The 20955-nt window shown below is 51.6% G+C and overlaps 9 protein-coding genes across 9 annotated transcripts; 3 read left to right on the top strand and 6 right to left on the bottom strand.

Annotated features, from left to right (window-relative positions):
• Window positions 1-378: 378 nt before the first annotated feature.
• On the bottom strand, window positions 379-2374 carry SEPMUDRAFT_151987 (glycosyltransferase family 62 protein). Its single transcript, XM_016907172.1, has 5 exons — window positions 1917-2374; window positions 1165-1793; window positions 981-1109; window positions 786-920; window positions 379-727 (listed from the first exon to the last, which is right to left on the bottom strand). Exons 1-5 carry the CDS (start codon window positions 2090-2092, stop codon window positions 579-581), a joined length of 1218 nt encoding a protein of 405 aa, XP_016756416.1. The 5' UTR covers window positions 2093-2374; the 3' UTR covers window positions 379-578.
• Window positions 2375-3278: 904 nt separating this feature from the next.
• On the top strand, window positions 3279-4042 carry SEPMUDRAFT_128671 (uncharacterized protein). The gene is made up of 3 exons (XM_016902228.1): window positions 3279-3485; window positions 3571-3775; window positions 3851-4042. The coding sequence occupies exons 1-3, from the start codon at window positions 3412-3414 to the stop codon at window positions 3896-3898; spliced, it is 327 nt and encodes a 108-aa protein (XP_016756415.1). The 5' UTR covers window positions 3279-3411; the 3' UTR covers window positions 3899-4042.
• Window positions 4043-4514: 472 nt separating this feature from the next.
• On the top strand, window positions 4515-6014 carry SEPMUDRAFT_73803 (Amidohydro_1-domain-containing protein; the record flags this gene model as incomplete). The annotated part of the gene is made up of 2 exons (XM_016910043.1): window positions 4515-5143; window positions 5243-6014. 2 exons carry the CDS (start codon window positions 4515-4517, stop codon window positions 6012-6014), a joined length of 1401 nt encoding a protein of 466 aa, XP_016756414.1.
• Window positions 6015-6178: 164 nt separating this feature from the next.
• SEPMUDRAFT_151985 (uncharacterized protein) lies at window positions 6179-8260 on the bottom strand. The gene is made up of 2 exons (XM_016907171.1): window positions 7990-8260; window positions 6179-7923 (listed from the first exon to the last, which is right to left on the bottom strand). The coding sequence occupies exons 1-2, from the start codon at window positions 8024-8026 to the stop codon at window positions 6503-6505; spliced, it is 1458 nt and encodes a 485-aa protein (XP_016756413.1). The 5' UTR covers window positions 8027-8260; the 3' UTR covers window positions 6179-6502.
• A 426-nt stretch (window positions 8261-8686) lies between these two features.
• Window positions 8687-11920, top strand: SEPMUDRAFT_7923 (uncharacterized protein; the record flags this gene model as incomplete). Its single annotated transcript, XM_016910215.1, has 4 exons — window positions 8687-9371; window positions 9411-9959; window positions 10623-11669; window positions 11718-11920. Coding segments are annotated over 4 exons (2484 nt in total), but the record flags the coding sequence as incomplete, so codon positions are not given.
• Window positions 11921-12979: 1059 nt separating this feature from the next.
• Window positions 12980-14576, bottom strand: SEPMUDRAFT_121086 (uncharacterized protein; the record flags this gene model as incomplete). The annotated part of the gene is made up of 3 exons (XM_016901662.1): window positions 12980-13299; window positions 13406-14381; window positions 14472-14576. 3 exons carry the CDS (start codon window positions 14574-14576, stop codon window positions 12980-12982), a joined length of 1401 nt encoding a protein of 466 aa, XP_016756411.1.
• Window positions 14577-15151: 575 nt separating this feature from the next.
• On the bottom strand, window positions 15152-16451 carry SEPMUDRAFT_166763 (uncharacterized protein). Its single transcript, XM_016908257.1, has 3 exons — window positions 16132-16451; window positions 15920-16056; window positions 15152-15840 (listed from the first exon to the last, which is right to left on the bottom strand). Exons 1-3 carry the CDS (start codon window positions 16422-16424, stop codon window positions 15362-15364), a joined length of 909 nt encoding a protein of 302 aa, XP_016756410.1. The 5' UTR covers window positions 16425-16451; the 3' UTR covers window positions 15152-15361.
• An 833-nt stretch (window positions 16452-17284) lies between these two features.
• Window positions 17285-19267, bottom strand: SEPMUDRAFT_144942 (MFS general substrate transporter; the record flags this gene model as incomplete). The annotated part of the gene is made up of 6 exons (XM_016903086.1): window positions 17285-17527; window positions 17695-18016; window positions 18108-18335; window positions 18407-18519; window positions 18582-18754; window positions 18850-19267. The coding sequence occupies 6 exons, from the start codon at window positions 19265-19267 to the stop codon at window positions 17285-17287; spliced, it is 1497 nt and encodes a 498-aa protein (XP_016756409.1).
• Window positions 19184-20918, bottom strand: SEPMUDRAFT_151981 (proline iminopeptidase). Its single transcript, XM_016907170.1, has 3 exons — window positions 19962-20918; window positions 19793-19911; window positions 19184-19733 (listed from the first exon to the last, which is right to left on the bottom strand). Exons 1-3 carry the CDS (start codon window positions 20740-20742, stop codon window positions 19668-19670), a joined length of 966 nt encoding a protein of 321 aa, XP_016756408.1. The 5' UTR covers window positions 20743-20918; the 3' UTR covers window positions 19184-19667.
• Window positions 20919-20955: the final 37 nt, after the last annotated feature.

Raw genomic sequence — 20955 nt, 5'->3', positions numbered from 1 at the left:
AGAGAGAGAGAGAGAGAGAGAGAGAGAGAGAGAGAGAGCGAGAGAGAGAGAGAGCGAGAGAGAGAGAGAGAGAGAGAAAAGAAGATAAGGTAGGAGGTAGATATAGTAAGATAATAATTTGATTTGATTCGGTTTAGTTACTACTGCTACTACTACTACTTACTTACTTACTTACTTACTTACTTACTTACCTACCTACTTACTTACCTGTTTAGAAAACGATGAGATAGGAAAGGAAAGAGTTCAAGAAGGAGGAGTAAATTAGCTTGCAAGTCAGACTTGAAAATGTCAGCTCGTCTATACTATAGTTCCTATAAGAGAGAAAATGCCAAGGTCAGCTTCCTTCTTAAGATACCAAACACACCATATTCATTCGTGCTTTTACATGTCCATGTACAAACAACAGTATCCGCTGCGGAAGAAATATCAAGATGGCGGGATGGTACAAGTTTGCCGATGAGGGAGGTGCACATATAAACGACATTTTCATGAGTACAGGTAGGTAAGGTAGGATAGGATGATAGCCCTCCCTTCCTCCCTCTTCTTCTTCTTCTCCTTCTAACCCGCGCTCTTGATCATCATGCATTACCAGGCTTCTCTTCTGTATCAATATGCCATACAACATAATTCGGGAGGCCATAAACTCCATACCCCGCTCGTTTGGCCATCTTCGCAAAGCCTTCTGTTTCGGCTTGATTCTCAAACGCGTAGCAGGGAAAGTTGATGCCTGGAAACAAGTCAGCGAAATCGGAAGTGTGAAGCCTGGAAAGATGGCTCATGCGCACCAGCTCTGTGGACATCTGCTTTGACGAGAATGTTGACGCCCCCTATACCGTCAAGGGGAATCTCCACATCCTTGTTATCTCGCCAGTCGCCCATGCGCGCCATGTGTTTGCGTCCTGTATCGTACTCTTTGTACCCTGTAGCAGCCCAAGGTCAGTACTGGTCATGGTCATATGAAGAGGCAGCAGTCTTCATACCTTCAGCAAGAACAACATCCTTGTCCAGAGAGGCAGCCAGCTTCAGGCCCTTCTCCGACTCCTGCCATGAGTTGTAGTCGAAACGACCCTCAATGTCACGACCGTTCTCGTATCGGTGGAACCACACATCTGTGTTCACGTTAGCTCACTTCATATCCCACACGGGAAGTCTGTCACCACATACTAGGCACAAGGATATCGCGGTCGTGCGCAACAAAGTCCTCGATGATCCTACTCGGGCTGTCCTTGATGTCCACATCTCGCCAGTACACCCAGCTGTGCTCGGGCTTCAGCGCCGCAGACAACAAGTAATTCCTGGCTTTCCCCATTGCCTTTCTCCTCGGTCCCTGAGCAGCGAAGCCATGTCTGCTCTCCACGTCCTGACTTGCTGCGACGTCAAAGTCCTTGGACACAATCATCACGCTTCGGAAGGGTATGCTGTCTGTCCGCGACTGGATCCGTTCCAGCTCCATGCTCAGCACGGCGAGCGTATCATCTGTGCTATCGCCCACCAAGAATGCCAGATCAATCAGCTTGTGAGGATAGGTCAACTGCGTCAGCAGATCAAAGTGCTGCTCAATGTATGGTGCCGCATTTCGGAGAGGAGTCAAGATGAGCACGTGCTCCTCATTGGCGAGCGCTTTCGGCGTCGAGGTGATGGGATTGAGGTCAATGTGCTGTATGCTGGAGCTGTTGATCTCAATGGGTTCGTGGTGGTTGAAGATGACTGGTGTCTGTAGATGCCCTGCCCATTGCGCCTGTTCGTTTGGTGTCATTTGCATGGGCGATTTCGCCGGGCCAAAGCAATAAAACCTGCCATACTGCTGTTAGCGCGCGCCCATATCTTGACCCGTCACCACCTCATCCACCTCATCCACCACCACCACCTCCACCACATATCCTCGTCGCTCTGGCCGGGTCCAGTCCTGCACGTACTTTTGAAAATCGCCCGCTGACCCTCGTACGCCATTCCATATCAATATAATGATGCCCGCAATTGCAACAAACAGCAGAAATCGCGTCCGTGTGAGGAAATTCCATATGGCGCGACTCGGGGGTAATCGTGCGCGCGCACTCTTCCAGGTCATGCCGGTGCCTTTCGGAAGCAGCATGACGGGCGCGGGGAGGCCACTGCGAGCGCCCAGCGGCGTCGATGACACTCCGCGTACGCTGTTGCTCCGCTGGCGGACGGTCGGTTCAGCCACGATGGACGAGTTGCGCCAGATCCCGAGTCCAGGTGGTGTATCGCAAGTGCTGCGGATGGTGGTTTCGGGAGATTCAGCCGGCGATGGTGCTGGATGCGGTGGGGAGGGGGCGGTGGGCGGTGGGCGGTGTATACGGGCAGTAACGAGCGGCGTGGTGATGGTTCAGGTAGAGAGAGATGTCCTCTTCGGTGGTGAAGGATGTAGAGAGGTACCTCCTACGTGTAGGGGTCTGTCTCTTAGTCTCCCCGTCTCTAACTTACACTTTACAGGAGCGGAGGAAGGCGCCGGGCTCTTGGCACACTCAACTCAACCTTTGCTCACTTGTCCTGTCTATCAGTTACCTGAATACTACTAAATACAGACATTGATATTAATATTCACATATACCAATACTCGAGACTCGCCCGGTATCCTACCCGTCTTCCATCTTTATATTACCTGCTCTATCGGATACCTCTCTTCTGCCGCCGTCCACTGTGGCACTGGCACCTCCAACAGGCACGTTGCCATAGCAAATTTCTGTTGACGCGTAAGATGCTGCAAGCTTCTCTAGTCGCAACAGTAGCGTTTTGGCGTCTGCATTAGGTAGTGCTAGCTGCCGGACCGGAGCTGCAGTCTAGTTTTAGAAGCAGAGTAAATTACTGCGAGCAGAAGGACAGACATATAATATTAGTTGCAGTTTGCAGAGAAAAATATGGAATAAGCCTCTGGTTCAGCACGGTCCAACATGGATACCTCCTACGGTGAGTGAACCTAGAAGCCAATGCGTGCCTTTGGAGCATGGCAATCGTGTGTCGAAGTGTGGAAGCATCATATAGCCACGAGGGCGAAGCATTGCAGATCCCGTTGCTAGAACGAAAAGCTTCCAGCACCAAACTCCGCAAGCACGCGTGTCATGGCACAAGAAAGTAGTGTCGATGAGTGAGGGAGTAAGAAGAGAGAAGAGAGTATAAACGGCGTCGTTGGCCACGACATCGATACCAAGTATATCGCCGCGTGATCTTTTAGCCTAACTTCGGCACTGGACCCCCCACTACCACCGCGAAAGAGGCACCTCCGACATCTGCCACGACGCCATCCTTCTACGAGGTACATCTGACCTGACAGGAAGAAGATCCTCCATTCCAATGTCAATTCGACTGCTGCCGCGCTGTACTTTGAGAACAACGACCAGACTGACCCGATCATCAACCTCCCTCCGCCCTTTCGCCTCCACAACTCCCAAAATGGGTAAACAAGAATGGATGGTCATCCTCCCCGACAATGCCGGAGTTCTCGAAACAAGAATGAAGGTCAGACCGTACGTTATATCATCTCTCCTCCTCCTCTTCTTCTAAACCCATGACTTGTACAAGAACGGAATGACTACTCAATTCGTGGGGCAGTCAACATCTCGAAGACCTCAAACCCAAAGTCGAATCCGGCGTCGCAGTTTTCGGAGGTGCTTCCCTAGACGAGCCGTTGAAGGAAGGCGAAGGGCCGAAAATCAATGGCAGTGTAATGATTATTGAGGCCGATACCAAGGCAGAGGTCGAAGATGTTATCAAGAGTGATATTTACTACAAGGAGGGTGTTTGGGATGCTAGTAAGGTGTGTATATGAAAAAGTCCATGTAGATGGGTGTAAGTGTAAAAAAAGGCTATGCTGACTGTGATGGATGGATAGATGCAGATATTTCCCTTCAAGAGTGCTATTAGGAAGGAGTTGCAGTAGAGGTCCCTAGGGCTTCATAGGTTTGTTAGTATGGCAGGCATATACGTCCCACTATGCTAAATGGCCCGGCTTGGAGTCGACGATGTTAATCACTACATTGTCCGTACTCATTCATATACGGGCATATATGACTTGCAAGAAGACGTGCATAGCTAGTACGACTGGTATTGATACCTTGCAAGGCCCCTTGCCAACTTTAAGGTAGATGCGGCTTGATTGCGCTTTGCACAGAGCACAATCTTGTGCTTGGCTGCAAATAAGCGCTCCACAGATGTTTACCAAATGTAACATCCGGCATGGCTTTCGGCCAAGGTACATGTATTCTCTCCAACACAGTCCATTCCGATAACATGGCCGCCGCCCATCGAAGGATGCAATGATTGGACGGAGGTCGCCTAAGCGCATGCACATCAGCAACACCACCAACAACATCACCAACAACCACAGACCCATGGGAGCAGGCAGGTACTGTACCTCAGAAGATAAGTGCCCTCAACTCCATCTCGAACTTCCCATCCACTTTCCAAACTTTTCCCTACCATTGCTCTCTGCTTTCCTTGTCATACCAATAAAAAAACAAATATCTGAAAAAAAGAAAAAAAAAAGAGAAAAGAAAATGCTCTACACAAACGCAACAATCCTCACCCTCGACAAAACCCGCTCCATCTACCTCCACACAGGCTCCATCCTCGTCTCCAACCACACCATCGCCGCCATCGGTCCCACATCCCTCCTCACATCCCAATACCCCAACGAACCCCTTCAAGACCTCACCGGCCGCATCATCATCCCAGGCCTCATCAACACCCACATCCACACAGCGCAAACTCTCCTCCGAGGCACAGCCGACGATCTCGAACTAGTCTCATGGCTCTGCGAAAGAATCTGGCCCTTGCAAGGAAATTTCACGGCGGCAGATGGATTGTGTGCGGCGAAATTGAGTATTGCGGAAATGTTATTGAGTGGCACGACGTGTTTTTTGGAATCTATGTTTGCGGATCGTTATGGGTTTGAGGGCTTGTGTGAAGCGGTCGAGGAGAGTGGCATAAGAGGCTGTTTGGGGAAAATTGTTATGGATCAAGGGAAATATGCGGATGGAGGGGAGGAGGGGAGGTGGAAAATGCATGAGGGGTTGGTGGAGACGAGGGAGCAGAGTTTGGGAGGCGCCGTGAGGATGTGGGAAGAGTGGGATGGGAAGGCTGAAGGGAGGATTCGAGTGTGGTTTGGGGCGAGGACGCCTGGAGGGTGAGTTTCTTTTTCTTCCTCTCTCGAGATTCAATTTTTGAAGCTTTTTTTTTCTTCTTTTGTCATCGACAGACACTAAATCGCAACAACCTCCTCCAGAGTCTCCGAATCCCTCTATCAAGAAATGGCCGAAATTTCGCGTACCAAAAACATCCCCATCACCATGCACTGCGCCGAATCACCCACCGACAGCATCTTCTTCGCGAGTCAAAACCACACAGCAATTTCCTACTGCACCTCCCTCAACCTCCTCAGTCCGCGCACCGTCCTCGTGCACATGATCCACCTCTCGTCCAGCGACATCCACACCCTCTCCCAAACAGGAACTCACGTCGTACACTGCCCATCCAGCAATCTCAAACTGGCCTCAGGAATCTGCCGCGTGCCCGACTTACTCGACGCAGGCATCAATCTCACCCTGGGAACAGACGGAGCACCCTGCAACAACACAAGTTCCATGTTTTCCGAAATGCGGCTCGCAGGAATTCTCCACAAAGTCACCTCTATGAACCCGACCGTCGTTCCCGCCGAAACCGTGCTCGAAGCAGCCACGATTAATGGCGCCAAAGCACTCGGTTTAGAGCATCTGATAGGAAGTTTGGAAGTGGGCAAACGAGCGGATTTTGTCGTTTTGGATATGAGAGCGGTACATCTCCAACCGTGGTTTAATCCCGTGAGTGCTGTTGTGTATTCGGCGACGGGGAGAGATGTGGAAATGGTCGTGGTGGATGGGAAAGAAGTTGTGCAAGAGGGGAAATTGAAGACTTTGGATGTGGAAATGGTGTGGAAGGAGGCGCAGTGGAGAGCGAAAGAGGTGGTTCAGAGGGCGGGATTGATGGAAAAGGTGGGTGCGAAATGGCCTGTGGTGTGAATTAGAATCAAATCAAATAAAAAAAAGTTTACAACTTCACTCGCACTTTTGCACTCTTGGCATCTCCAGTCAGCAATGATATTCGTCGAAACTCTTGATACCTCGCCTCTGCTACCATGGGGAGGAATATGCTCTCGTGTGGGAGGCTGGGGACGCAGAAAGAGCAGCTTGCATAGATGGGAAATATTCCAACTCGATAATCGTACAAAAAACCTGATCGAATTGGTGGGGTATCATGCATGCTACTGTCCCTCCTGTGCCATTCCAACGCCAACGCCGACGTACCATCCACTTCGTCCTTCGTGCCATCTGTGCATAAATGAACTTTAGTACTGCAAAGCCTCCAACCTGCGTGCTCTTAAGCGCGCCTGCTCAGTCAGATGTCTCCTCCTACCCTGGTCCATCATACACATCAAATCCACAGAAAGCGCCAGACCCTTCGCTCGTCGTCCCACTCCGTCCTCGTAAAACACCGCATCACAAGAGACCTAGTCTTGCTGCTGCTTCTTGCTGTCCTTGGTGTCCGTCTCGTTCTCCTTGTCGGCCGCCTCCTCCCAACCACTGCTCCTTCGACTTTGCACATCCAAGCTCCCAGCGCCACTGATTTGTCGCAACAGACTGGGAGTGTATGTTGCACCGCCACCTATGCTCCCAGGGATACTACCGTTCCTGGCATGCTGATGACCACCTCCGTCTCGCTCACTTGCGGCATCGAGTCCGCCTGCTGTTGCGCCACCACTCTTCGCCACCTCCACACTTCTCACACTCGAGACATCGTGCAGACTCTTGGCATCGTACTGTGAACGGGCGTCCAGACCGTAATGACTACCGCTGATGGATCGCGCGTCGTCTTTGTTCGCGCCCATGTTGGTGATGGATCTCAGAGACTTGGCATCACCCGGTCGGTTGTAGTAGGAGCCGCGCTCGGATGGGAGAGCAGTGGCGTGCGCTGGGACTTCCCTCGCGAGACCCGAAGAGGAGTATACAGAAGCACGTTCTGCAGAGGCAGATCCTGGTATGCCACCGATAGACTGACGCGAAGTTTCTTGTCCTCCGCTGAGCACACTCAGTGGGAGCGATTCGCGACTTCCGCCAAAGGTTGAGCCGGGCGCTAAAGCACGGACAGAAGCGTCCGTGTCCATGCTTCGGCGTCGGCGCTTCGACGAAGATGCCAGTGTGAGAATGCTTGCGTTGTCGGAGAGCATATTATTGGCTGTCGCAGAGTTGTAGGTCGCTGGGGTGTTGGCTACCGACGTCGAGTCGGTGTGTAGATGCCGTGGAATGGCAGAGGCGGTTATGGCTGCGGATGGACCTGGAGAGACAGGATATTGGTGGGAGAATTGAGAGCCATTGGGCTGGCTTTGGCCGTTGTAATGCAGAGAGCCGTGAGCTCCATTCACTGGAGTGCCGGTCGATTGGATCGTGGTCAGCGTGGTCGCGAGGGAATGAAGGCTGTGGTTGGGCGAGCTGAATGTGCTATTGGCGCCTGCGGTACTCAATGCACCGGCACCCGTGGATGTAGTCACGGCTCTGCTATTTCCCGCGTCGCTGTGCACGGTCTCGGCATTTGTCGCAAGCGTGGGTGCTCCACTCTTGTTACTGTGGCCATTGTGCCCCTCTTGGTCGTGTACCGGGTTCTGTGGTAGTGACAAGCTAGAGTCCCGCTCGTACGGTTCGCGTGTTGAAGTGCCCAAGGAGGGTTGACTGGCGTGTTGCACCTCCTCGTGTAGATGTCCCGACTGCGGATACGGGTTGTTCTTGCCGGGGAGGCTGTTGTTCTTCTTGTACTTTGCAGCTCCGCCACCGTACGCCTTCTTCCCATTCTCCTCCTTCTTCTGGTCGCTGCTCTTGAAATGTGTCAGGCGTTTAACGAAATTGGCAAAGGGTCGGCGCTTCAGTGGTCGCTGCTCTAGAAGGGCCTGTGTTAGCTACCGTGACAGAGAGCCTTGCTGGGACATGAAGGATGAATGTGTACCTGCGGCGGGGCTACTGGCCACTTCGGCACTCGCCATCCTCTTTCTTTCCCGCCGGCCTGCGTCCTTGGTGTGTCCTGTCCTGTGCACGTTCTCCCGGAGGCCACCTCCTGAGCTGGAGTGCGCCTGTGCCTGTGTTTGTGCCGCTGGCAGGTAGATAAAGACGGGTGTTTAATCGCAGGATTCCAGCGCGGAATACGGAGGTGTCGAGGTGCTGTAAGTGTCAAGTGTGGGAAAGTGAAAGAGGCGGTAGTGGTGGTGGAGCTGTGGAAAGGCGATATTTAGTGACAATCTCCTAAGTTAGTGCTGTGAGAAGGAGACGGCGTGCTTCCCCACAGACCCAGCTTGCTACGGCAGCGGGTCGGCAGCCGGGACCGGGCAGCTCCGCCGGCTCCTCGTTCCCTGCATGGCCACGTTTCAGGCGACACACCAATTCCACTTACGTCTCCCCACGCTGACTACACCTTTATGATATTACTGTACCACGCATAAAACAACAAACAACAAACATCACATCACACGCTTGTTGGCCCCACGACCCCCCGTCTGGCACGAGAACAAACTCCCATTGTGGCTTCTGGCACCGGCGAAGCAGCAGAGCATCTTACTCAACATGCTACCTTTCCACCACCAGGCACGTCCCAGGGACAGGCATTTGCCACCGTGCATCCACAGCCACAACCCCTGATGCATCACCAACCACAACATCGCCAGCCTGCACGGATCCTCCCATTGAGCCCCGAGGCCATATCTCAGATTCATTCCTCAAAACACATAACCGATCTACAAGGCGTCATCTGCTCTCTGCTTGAAAACAGCCTCGATGCCGGCGCCAACAAAGTCGACATCTCCGTCGACTGGAGACGCGGCGGCTGTACTGTCGCAGACAATGGCACTGGCATACCAGCTGCCGAGTTCTTGGAGAATGGCGGACTTGGAAAGATGTACTGCACCTCGAAGCAGCATGCTGGCACAGGAACGAAGCAGACTCATGGTAAAGCGGGAACGTTCCTGGCCGAGCTGGGAAGCATGTCATTGTTGAGTATCACATCAGAACAGGAAGGCGGCGGTGCAGAGAGTGTATTTACTATGCATAACGGGAAGGTGATCCCTCGCCAGCCGACTGCTGATGGCCAGACGACGATGCCCTCTTTTGCGGAGCTGCATCGGAGACATGGCACAATCGTCACAGTACGCGACTTGTTTGGCAACATGCCTGTGAGAGTCAAGCAACGTGCCCATGCTACTGAGAGTGCATACGATCAGGACAAGGCCTGGCAGAAACTAAAGCGTGATGTTGTTGCTCTTCTGTTGGCTTGGCATACTCCGTGCGCGGTCAAGCTGCGAGGCACGAATACCGAGTCCAGACGGTCACACCTGATGAGTGGAGCCTCTGGTGCTTTGACTGAACGAGCACTGGCAGGCTGGTCGTCCAAGTCTGTGAAATACGACATCCGAGATGCGATGCCTGTTGTTTTCCAGGCTGGTCTTGCACCAACCGAGTCACGAGGTAGGTGGATCCCTCTCTCAGCTTCTACATCAATGGCGACTTTGAGAGGCATGATTTGTCTGCATGCAGCTCCGACCAGACGATGCCAATTCCTTGCGATTGGGATAACGCCCTGCTCTTCACACGAAATTCTTCACGCCGTCAATAAGGTATTCGAGAGTAGTAGTTTTGGAGCTGTGGAGGACTCAACTGAACGTGATAGCCGCAATCGAGGCAAGCTTCCCAACGGACATGTCAACCTGGATCGACATCCCATGTACGTGCTTCAACTCAATTTCGTTGAGCGGAGAAAATGCGCTCCCGCCGACAATGCGCACCTGAGCGAAGCCACAATCCAGAGTCTTACAAGGCTGTTAGAAGCCGCTGTTCAGGCCTGGCTGGAGAGCAATCATTTCCGTCCGAGGAAAACGAAAAAGAGAAGAAGGAACATGGAGCAAGGATCGCCTGCGGCTGCGATTGAAGGTGGAGATGGCAACGTAGCAGGAGAGCGGAAGCCGACACAAGAACCTGCAACGAGCAGCACAGCCGATTTTGCAGGCGAGTGCCTGCAACATGCTGACCGCCCGGACAGAATTCTTGGTGGAGTTGAAGGGAAGGCGGATCGACCAATGAACTTGCCACGAGGGCCGTCCGCGGGCTCGACACAGCGCATTGTCGTAAGGAATGCCTTCGGCTGCACCACAGACGGTCTATCAGCAGCGTCGGAAGCCAACGACACTGCCTTGGCTCGCATTCCTCAGAGACCAGACCAACGCAAGCATCGACGCGTTTTCGACTTATCTACTGCACGCCCGCCCAGCCGCTCGAATTGGCTCAATGAGTTTGATGATACACGTGATCGGCACACGCTCAGCCGTGCTCGATCAGGGACGTCTCGAACATTGCCAAATCGTACGCTCACGCCTGAGCAGCACCATTGTTATCAATCTGTGCGTACTGAATCTGAGGCTGCTGCGCGGGATTCGAAGAAGCTGTTTGCACCGCCGATTTCAGCGGGCGAGCTCAACGGTAACGCTGCGCCCCTGAAGAGCCCTTGTCACTCGAAACCACGTGTTGCGACACCATCCAGTGATGATTTCGGAGCGGTCGACGACGAAGATCTCTTCGCTGCTGAGCAGGAGTCAGAGCTTGCCCAGGATGATACAACGCCTCGCCTCGATAACAATACAGTCTGGATAGATCCGATCAGTAAGCAGGTATTCCAAGTGAACTCGAGAACCGGCGTGGTACTTCCTATATCAGAATCACATCGAGCGACTTCTAGCTGTGGTTCCGCTCAGGAACAACGCCATCGGGCTGCTATTGACACTGCTGTGTCTTCTGCTGGCAGACCAATGAGCCTCGCTCGCCGAAGTGCTTTGGCTAGCACCAGGCCACAAAGCGCCGTTAGCGACAAAGACAAGTGGCTACCTGGCTTTCTGGAAGAATGGAAGAATCCTGTCTTTGCGAAGAGAAAAGAGGAGCCTATTCCTACTGCTTCGATCAGTGGTCCTGGCTTGATCGAGCAGCTCGAAGAAGATAGGAGGTGTTGTGCTGCGGACAAGTATCAACAGGCTTTTGCAGGTCATGGCGCGAAAACAGGAGGGCTTGGTGGCACGAAACTGTCCAAACACGCATTGAGTGATGCTGAAGTCATTGGCCAGGTTGATCGAAAGTTCATCTTGGTGAGGATGCCAGCGCGTCGTCATAATCACGACGATGAACCCACGCACAATCAGAATGGCGCGGGCTCAACTTTGGTTCTGATTGATCAACATGCCGCATCAGAACGAATCATCCTGGAAGATCTTCTTGCAGATATGCTGCTTACACCGACAGCTGACACTGCTTCAGACCAACAAACCTTTCCTGGTCCCATCATCAAGACTTCCTCTCTCGTCCATTCCACCACCCGGGCCAAACCTTTGATATTCGAAGTTTCCACCCATGAATACGAGCTCTTCTCTCGTCACCTTTCCCACTTCACATATTGGGGCATCACATACCAACTCCCATCACCAACATCCGCCCACAGTCTCGAAGGCTCTCCGCCCCAAAGCCGCCGCCAAGTCCATCATCACCAGCATCGATTAGTCGTCACCCATCTCCCCACCGTAATCGCAGAACGCTGCTCCCACTTCCCCGCCCTCGCCATCGAACTCTTACGAACCGAGCTCTGGGCCATCGAAGACGGTTCACGGAAACCCATCACTTCCACCACCACCACCACCACCAATCGAGAACCATCTCCCACCACATGGTTATCTCTCCTCCCTCGCATGCCCACCAAACTGCTCCATATGATCCAATCACGAGCGTGCAGAAGCGCAATCATGTTCAATGACATTCTTCCCACAGCCGAATGTCGCGACACGGTGACGAAATTGGGAAATTGTATTTTTCCTTTTGTGTGTGCTCATGGGAGATGTGGAGTTGTGCCTGTGATGGATTTGGGATCTTCTTCTTCTTTTTTGAATAGTCACAACATAGGAGTGGGAAGAGAAGAAAACGAAAAAGAAAAAGAAGCAAACCCTCCCAAGAAAACCTACCTTGAAAATCCCGCAGCGCAATTCAACAAGTTGTCAAGCAATTATGGCGAGGCGTCATTTTTGAATGATAATAGAGAGACAAAGATCGAGTTGCTCGATTTGGGCAAATTGAGACAATTCATGCTGGTTGCCGAGGAGGGGGAAGAAGAAGAAGAAGAGGACGAGATTGATGAAGATGAGGATGAGGATCAAACCATGACAGAGCAAAGTCCGCATAAGTTTGGTTAAGGTTGGTTATAAAGAATTCTCGAATTCTAGAAAAGAAAGAAAGAAATAACAGAAACAGAAACAAATGCTGTCTGTCTGTCTGTCTGTCGTATAATCCTATATAAACAGATAGCTATAAAAACGAGAACGCTGCGCTAAAATCTTCATTTCTGTTAATACTCCCCTTAGTCCTACCTGTCTATTATCTTTATTCTTTCTCCCTTTAGAGTAGAGAAGACGCGAGGTTTAATAGACTATAGTCTGAAATAAGAGTCGGATAGTCGTGATTAGTTATTATACTTCTAAGAGCTAGACTTGGTCCTTACTAAGTAGGGGACAGAGTACCTCCTAAGTCGGTTACTAGGAATTCTACGCTTAGTAAAGGATATATCGCTTGAGGTTAGGCTTAACCTCGTTCGCGTAAAACAGCTTGTAGGAAGGCTTACTGCGGATTCGACTAGTAAATAAAGCGAGACAATCGCTATATATAAAAGCCCTGCCGAATGCTTGTTTTCCTTCTGTAAGTAGCTTCTCTCTAGTCTGAGTGTCGGGAGTCCGCTACGAAGGAGGAGCCGTTTCAACCCCTAAGGTTGATAGGTTCATCTTCCGTGGCTCTAGTACTAATACAAGCATTCGATTGATCGTAAGAGTCATGATTGCTTCGTGACGTGTAAGAGTAATGTGCATCGCTCGATGGACCATCCTCTTCCAACGGTTCGTTCGGGCTCGATGCTGCGTGTGTTCCTCCTAGATGAAATCAGACGCTCCCTTTCGACGACGGACCTTCTCTGGGAACAAATCTCCTCCTCCCCCGCCTGCTGCGATCCTGCTGGAGAACAAATCCTGTCGTTCTTTGCTCGCGCCGAGGAAAGATATTGTCTCATTCTTGGCCCCAGCGCCTTTAATGCTGAAGCCATTACTAGTCGCCTTGAGATCTGCGTTCAGTCTGCCTGCTTGAAGAGATGTCTCGTTGCGTGCAAACAAGTCTCGAGGCTTGCTGTCTTTGATACGTTGGAAGAGATCTCTTGGTTTCTCGCTTGCTCGATCATTGTCGCGTGCATTTCGGCCTGATTTACCGTCGTAAGTATCGTGTATTTTCGTCCGAGTTGACATTGAATGTCACTGCACCCTTGCCACAATCATGGCCACTGGTAACTGCAGAGGAGATCTTACCTGATGTTGACTTGTGTGGGAAAAGATCGCTCGATGATTTATCGTGACCCTTCAGTTCCAAACTTGCCGATGACTTCTTACCTGGGAATAGTTCTGACTTCATCTTCTCGCTAGCCAGACGATTCTCATTGCTCAGTCGACGTCGTGGCGGAGGTGGCGATCGTCGGCGGGCGGTCTGTCGGTAAGGCTGATCATCGCTGAATCCAAATCGTCCATCTCCTTCTCGTGCTGGCGATCTACTTCGAGAACGGTCCTTCAACCTGCCATCTGATCGATTGATGATGAGATCCTCGCCTCGCGTGGACCACCTGTCCGAAGCTCTGTCATCCAAAGTATTGCTGACTTTGTGAACTCTTTCATTCGGACCTTGTCTTGCAGCCACCGAAGCGGGATCGTCATCGTACAAGTTGACATCAAATGGCTTCTCTACCGTCGGGCTTCGCGTGCTACGCGGTCGCTCATGTCGGCCATAGCCACCGCCTCGCCGTGGCCTCCCCCCTCTGCCTCTTCCTCCTCGTCCTCTACCGGGTCGGTTCTCCGGGTCGTACTCAGGATGCATCAGGTAGAATGCGCTCTGTACAGCAGCGTTCTTCACCTTCTGGTCCGTCACTACTGCTTGTCGTATGCTCAAGTCAGCCTGTGGGTGCGTGATGGATGCTTTCGCAGGTCGCAGCTCGAGCGGATCCTCTACCTGCGCAGCAGCGAGTGTACGAAGGGCGTCAGCTGCGGCTTCTGGTGTATCGTAGACCAAGTTGGCGCTATAGTCGTTAACCCACTCGACTCTTCGGAAGGCATCACTGGGAAAGTGGTCGCGCGCAAAGTTCTCCACGTCCTGCGTGTTCATTTCCGCCAGTCCTTCAATGTGTACCTTTGTCGCCGCAATCTCAGCTTGCGACACTTCGCCGTCCTCCGTCTCCGTCTCCGCTTGGACTCCATTCATGGTCTCATTGTCGGCGTCTGCTGCCATTGACGGTCGCTGTGGTAATCCGTTAGTTTACGCGCCCCATTGCCAGCCAGCTCTTCAGCTCTTCAGCTCTTCGCGGTTCTTGGGGAGAAGTCCACGCACCGCATGTAGCTCTGCGGCCGCCTTTTGCATCGCTGCCAGTTCGGGATCCACGTCGGCGTCCATGTCTACGTCCATTTCAAAGTCCATCGTGTCGTCGGTCGTCATTATGCCGGTATGCGTCAGCTCGACGTCGGCAGAGTAAGGGGAGGATGCACGTAGCAAGGCCCTCGGCGCCACGTTGTTGTCGAGCTCCAGCGCGGTCGACGGTGCGCGTGGAGGAGTAGGTCGTTGGTGAGTGGGTGGGTGAGTGGTGGTGGTAGTGGTGGTGGACGGTGATGGTGGACAGTGGTGATGGTGGACGGTGGACGGACAATGGTGTTGGTAAGTCGTGTCGAGGTCAACAGTGAGAAATCGAGTCGGCGCGCCACTCCTATTGTTGGTGAGTGAAGGAAGGAATTTTGTCGTCAGCCTGGTAGGGCTGTGATGAAATCGTGCAAGGAAGCCGCGATGCAAACAACCAAAGGCAGTTGCAATTGCCGGATGAGGCTGAGAACCTTCTTTGGCACGTGCCGGTCGGCCCGAAATTGCTCAGTTCTAGTGCCGAATGCCGATCCGTGCCGGGCCCTCTGTGCTTCACTTGTCTCGACACACCTTGTCACATGCAAACACATCCAGATTCTCACCTCTGATTCTCGCAACTGGCGCAAATGGACATTCCGGCAGTATTTCAAGGATAGCGACGCTGTTTCTCTGTCTCTAATACCGATTAACTGATAGATCGAGCCCGCTCGATGCTGCGTAGGCAAAGCGATGTCGAAAGAGGCAGGCAACGACCACATTTTCCTCAGCCCTAGAACAATATCCTTCATTGTGTCAAGTACTGACTGACTCGAGGAAGTGCTTTGTGCGGACCTTCGACGCCGAATTAAGACCTACAAGACTCTCCCAGCCTAATCATCCCAAAACACCAAGCTCCTCAACTCAATACTCTGCCTCTGATCTCCACAATCTTCATCACAAGTGAAAGCAGTATGTGGCGTCCTTCTCGCCACGCCATCCTCCTCACTCGAGTCGAAAATCTTAATGAACAACACCTCGGATGGATCCATGTGGGAACAGTAATACCATTGATGCTGCTCCGGAGTTTTCGGAGCAGCGACCGACCACGTCTCGACATCATTGCGATTATACGCTGCTCGAGTGATGGGAGGGAGTTTCTCCGCGTCATCTGGACGTCGGAATTTGGCGATGACGGGTCGTAATTCGGCGTCGGAAATGGAGCGTGCGTCGAGCAAGGTCAGATTCTCGCGCGTGATGGGGTAGATGGGACGCCAGATGTTGATGATGGCCCAGCGTTTCTTGCTCAGTTCAGCAGATTCTTTGGGGAGGTAGAAGTCCAGACGGGTTCGAGCTCCATCGTAGGAATAGTCTTGCAAATCGTCGTTAGCTCGGGGAGAGAAGTAGGGAGTGTGATGTCCAGGTGTGCTGCTGCTGCTGATCATACTCACCCACGTGTATGTATCGGGCAGAGGTGGGGACAAGGGTTCTTTCCATGTCGTCCTGGTGCTTGGTAACTTCTTCCATCGTGTCCCAATTCTGTTTCCGACAGACATGTCCCATGACATGTACGCGAGAAGCTCCCGTCCTAGATTATTACATCTCATACTCAGTATGAAAAGCGCTGCACACACCCCCTCTCATAGGCAGATCACACACTCACATCTTCTTCATCAAATCCGCACATTCCTGATAATAGACTTCTCGAATCCTCTCGTGACTATTCGTATCTTCCGGAGTCAATCGACTGCTCGCCCGGGCGTATTGAAAACCATGCGTATCCAACTGGAAATCCTCTTCACGCCCACGCATATCGGTGATGGGGACTCGCACATATTCGAACGGGCGGCGCTTCTCGCCCACCGTTCCAAACCAGAACTCGTCATATCCACCCTTTTCGGGCTCGAGAAAGTAGTTGAGAGTCGCGTGGACGACGTGAGGCTCGGGAGAAGACATGACGGCGGGATCGCTCACTGTCTGGGATTTCTTTTTGTTATTATTTTGGGGGAGATACTGTAGGTCAGTCATGAATCCTTTGTAGGAAATTTGGAGTTTCAGCTACTCATGAGAAGACCTCTGAAGAACTTCGGCATTACGAACAACATCGCTTGTAGGCAGAAGTCTCGTTGTCGCTCTTCAGACGGATTCACACGTGTCTATGTGTGTGGCAAGTAATTCACAGCAGAGGTCTTGTAGCTAGCGGGGGTCATGTTTCGCCACGTCATATTTCCAGGGGACATCCTCATCTCTCACGGGTCACAATATCATCTTCCCCTGACAAAAGGACCTCGACTACATGATCACATTCGGTAGGACGCTCGATAATGATACTAGGCTCGGCCCGGTCTCATCACACCGCAGCTGTCAGCCGGGCTGTTACACCCTATTGTTCTACTACCTGTTAGGTTCTAACTGTAAAGGACGAAGCTATCATTGCTCTAAGCGAGGAACGCTAATCGATCGATGTAGGAAGAAGCTTACTCACTTGCAAGATAAAGTATTGGGGAAAGATGGGAAAAAGAAGAGGAGAGATAGAATGATGGATTTTTTCCTGACTTTCGGCGATTTTCATCGTCAATTACCCCTGAAATACTCTACTGCTCACTTGTCTCTTGTTTCTCACTCCAGCGTACAACCATCCCGACGCGGAGCAGATATGCAACTCATCCTGGTACCGCGGTATATCTACGGACCCTCTCAGAGCGGCATTCCAGACGTCATCTATCATCCATCCATCCATTCATTCATCTTCTTCTTCTTCCGCCCAGCACTCCTCTCACCCTCCTTCCATCCCAAACAGAGCTACTCTTCACGCATCACGCTCTCCGACTCTTCCTAGCAAATTTCTCTCGCAACAAATACATAGCAACCACACCCACAATCGCCAGACCGCTAAACATGACCAAGATCTGATATCCATAATCGTACTTTGGCGCATCATATGTCGGAAATGCAGCGAGTGGCAGCCACGCATTCCATGTATATGAAGCTACGTTCCCGCACGCCACGAGCATTTGGCGGAGAATGGGATCGCTGGCTGCGAGATGGTTGCCCCAGGACTATAAATCGCGAAAAAAATTAATTTTTGAGATGGAAATGTTTGGAAAGGAAATATACACATGTGAGGCTTGATTGCTGGTTTTTTGTTCGTTTGGGGGAAGAAAGGGATGGGGGGAAATAATCACACGGCGTGTAACGGGAACAGGAGGTACATGTATGTACTTACAATAACAATCGGCTGCGCAGCCAAGCCTACATAGCTGAGATAGTACGCAAACAGGAGACTTCCTTTCGACAAATCATGACCCGAGCACCACGCCGCAAGCATGGAATTACTCGTTATGACGATTCCTTGCAATAGGACCACCAGAGTGGCATTCCAGCCCGTCTGGTCTGCGAGGATGCCGAAGAAGAGTGCGGCGACGACACTGAGTGCGTCGCCTCCGGTGGGAAGAATGTTGATGTCGACGACGCTCCAGCCGTCCCATTTTAGATAGAGGTTGAAGTATTTGAGACCGGAGATGGCTTGGCCGACCATGTTGTAGGGGCTATAAAAAATATGTATGATGATGGTGGCAATGAGTCAGCTAAATCATGGCGACTACATAATTTGTCGGGGGATGTGTGTTGAGCGCTTACAGGATGAAAAGCCAAAGTCTCCAGTTTGTGAAAACTCCCCAGAGAGCTTTGAGCGTGAGCTTGGGTGTGGGAGGTCTTCCGAGTTGCTCGACGCGTGAGAGGGTATATTCTTTGTCTGCTGCCGTCCAGTAGAATGCTCGAGTGTTGTGTGGTAGGTCTGGGATGGCAAAGTATCCCCAGAGACCAATGGGGATGCCGATGATGCCGTCAAAGACGAACATCCATTGCCTGGGATGATAGGTTAGCGCAATACGTTTTTAAGTCACGCCAAGTGTCAGGATAATGAACGAGTTCCCTACCATCCACGAAGTCCGAGATGACCATTCATGCCTTTGTAAAGCGCGGCTTGCAAATAGCCAGAGAACATGTTCCCGATGGCAGAGGATTGCTCGAAGAGAGCAGCGCGTTTCGCCTGTCATAGTCCGGCATCAGAAGTCAGCTTTGGGATATCAGGAACGGATGATTGCAACTTACCAGCTGATTCACCCCATACCACCCACCAAGCAGAGCAGCAAAACCAGGAAAGCAACACGCTTCTGCAAAGCCCACGAAGAACCTCAGAGCATATAGCGTCTCAACATTCTTCGCGAAACCCATACCCACTACGAGAATGCTCCAAAAGATTTCACAGCTCGGAAGCCAGATACCTAAATTTTCACCCCAATCATCATCAGCCAACAACAACATCCTGCCGATCTTTTTTTCTCTAGTAGTAAGAAACAAAAACGACAAATATACTTACTCGGTCGAACATGTTCCACCTGAATCAACTGACTCGGAATCGTACCCAGCAGAATCCCAATATTGAACCACGTATTGAGCCAATTTCTCTCGTTGCCATATAAAGCAAGATCTTCCTGCATGCCCGACACAAACGCATTGGAAATGTTGGTTTGGTCGAGTTGTTTGATGAAATATGCCAGACACATGTAGGAGAGGAGAAAGGTGTCGAGTTTGCGGACGTAGCGCCGTTCTTGGGGGGTGCCGTCGAAGGTATCCCATACGATGCCTATGATGCGACGCCAGCGGGAGTTGGGTGGTGCAGGAGAAGGAGGAGAGGAAGTTTGTTGTTCGATTTCGGGGGTGGGCTGTGGTGTTTGTTCTTCGGATGCTGGGGTGATGTCGACAGTGACTGGAGTGGGCTTTTCGTTGAGCCCCATGATGGTTGGTAGCTGTGTGATGTGTGATGTGTGTGTTGGTGTGTATGTACGACAGGTCAGTGTCAGGTTCACATCTTAAAGTAAAAGAATTCTCTGAGGCGTATGATGATTATACAGTAGACATGATAGGTGAAGAGAGGTAATCTATGTGGATAAAGCTCTGGTTCTTGGCCTCGCTTCCAATTGGGTTGCTGCAAGAAAATCGCCATCACTAGTGTCAGTAGCTCTTCACTTGGTATGCGGACATTGATGGGCACTTGGCAGCCGGGTTCATATCTACAGCCGGGTCGAATCTCGGATGAAATAAAGTGTTGAGGTGATCAATGCCGAGCGAATGCAGATGGATCGGCGCTCTCGAGCCTGCAGAAGCTCTCTGGGTCTACTCTTCTGCTGCCCGAGACTAGACGAGCTGGAGCTGAGCATACTCATCACAGACTTCCACTAGCTTTTTGAAGTTCCCGGGTTCCTAAGATAATATCAGTGGTTCCGAAAGAAGGTGACAAATGTGGACATGATGTGCCTGACCATAGCACTGTGACCTGACATGGGAATCATATAGAGCTTGGACTCGGGTAAAAGCTTGTGCAAGTCCCATGCGGTGCGTGGAGGACAGACGAAGTCGAATCGACCCTGAATAATACTGGCTGGAAGAAGATCAGAGGCGAGTGATGCCAACAGGGACAAGACTGCTTACTGGGAATATGCTTAATCTTATCAATGTTCTCGGGTCGCAGCAGTTCGCCATCTTCCAGGAAGATATTATTTTGGAAGTAATGGCACTCCAGAACGCCATGCGCCAGAGAGAAGTCGTCGTCTTCCAGCTTCGTGTAATCCTCCGGTTGCGGCTCGACTTTGCTCAGACTGAACTCATATGAGTTGTAGACTTTGGCTGCAGCACGACGGACTTCGTGATCTGGAGAGCTCAACAACTTATGATATCCCTGAAAAAGATCGTGGCGATCCTCAAGTGGTAAGTAGTTGATGTAGTTCTCGTACTGTTCGGGAAACAACATCGCCGCTCCTTTCGCGCCATTCACATAGTCTGTCTCCAGCTTCCGACCACAGAAGATGCCACGAAGGACGAGAGAGCCCACGGCGGCAGGGTACGTTTGTGCGTACAGAAGAGCAAGTGTACTGCCCCAGCTGCCACCGAATACCATGTGCCACTTGGAGATGTGTAAGTGTTTTCGCAAGGTCTCGATATCCGCCACGAGATGCTGCGATGTGTTCTCGCGAGTCTCGGCCACGGGTCTAGACTTGCCCGCGCCTCGTTGGTCGAGTAGAAGCACACGATATACCGACGGGTCGAAGAAGGCCGTATTCCCGATGGAGGTGCCGGTTCCAGGGCCACCATGCAAGAAGATCACTGGCTTGCCATCCTGATTGCCATATTGTTCGTAGTGCAGCTTGTGAATCTCACCAACAGACAGAACACCACTGTCGAATGCTGCTCTATGCGAGTAGCCTGTCACCATACTGACTGCTGCGATTTCAATAGGCAGAAGTGACTCGCAGTAGTTAGTGTTGACAGCAAGCAGCAGAGAAGAAGAGGACAGACGGAGTGAGTGGTGAGAAAGTGGCGGTTGTATACGTATGTCGTTTGAGAAGGTCAGTATACTACGGTAGAGCCACTCACACTGACACCGTCTTGGCGTGGTATTGAGTGATTGTGGTAGGGAGGATGGACT

This window comes from Sphaerulina musiva (assembly GCF_000320565.1).
Source record: "Sphaerulina musiva SO2202 unplaced genomic scaffold SEPMUscaffold_12, whole genome shotgun sequence".
NCBI lineage: Eukaryota > Fungi > Ascomycota > Dothideomycetes > Mycosphaerellales > Mycosphaerellaceae > Sphaerulina > Sphaerulina musiva.
Note: the sequence above shows the minus strand (reverse complement) of the source record. Positions and strands in the feature narration are given on the sequence as shown.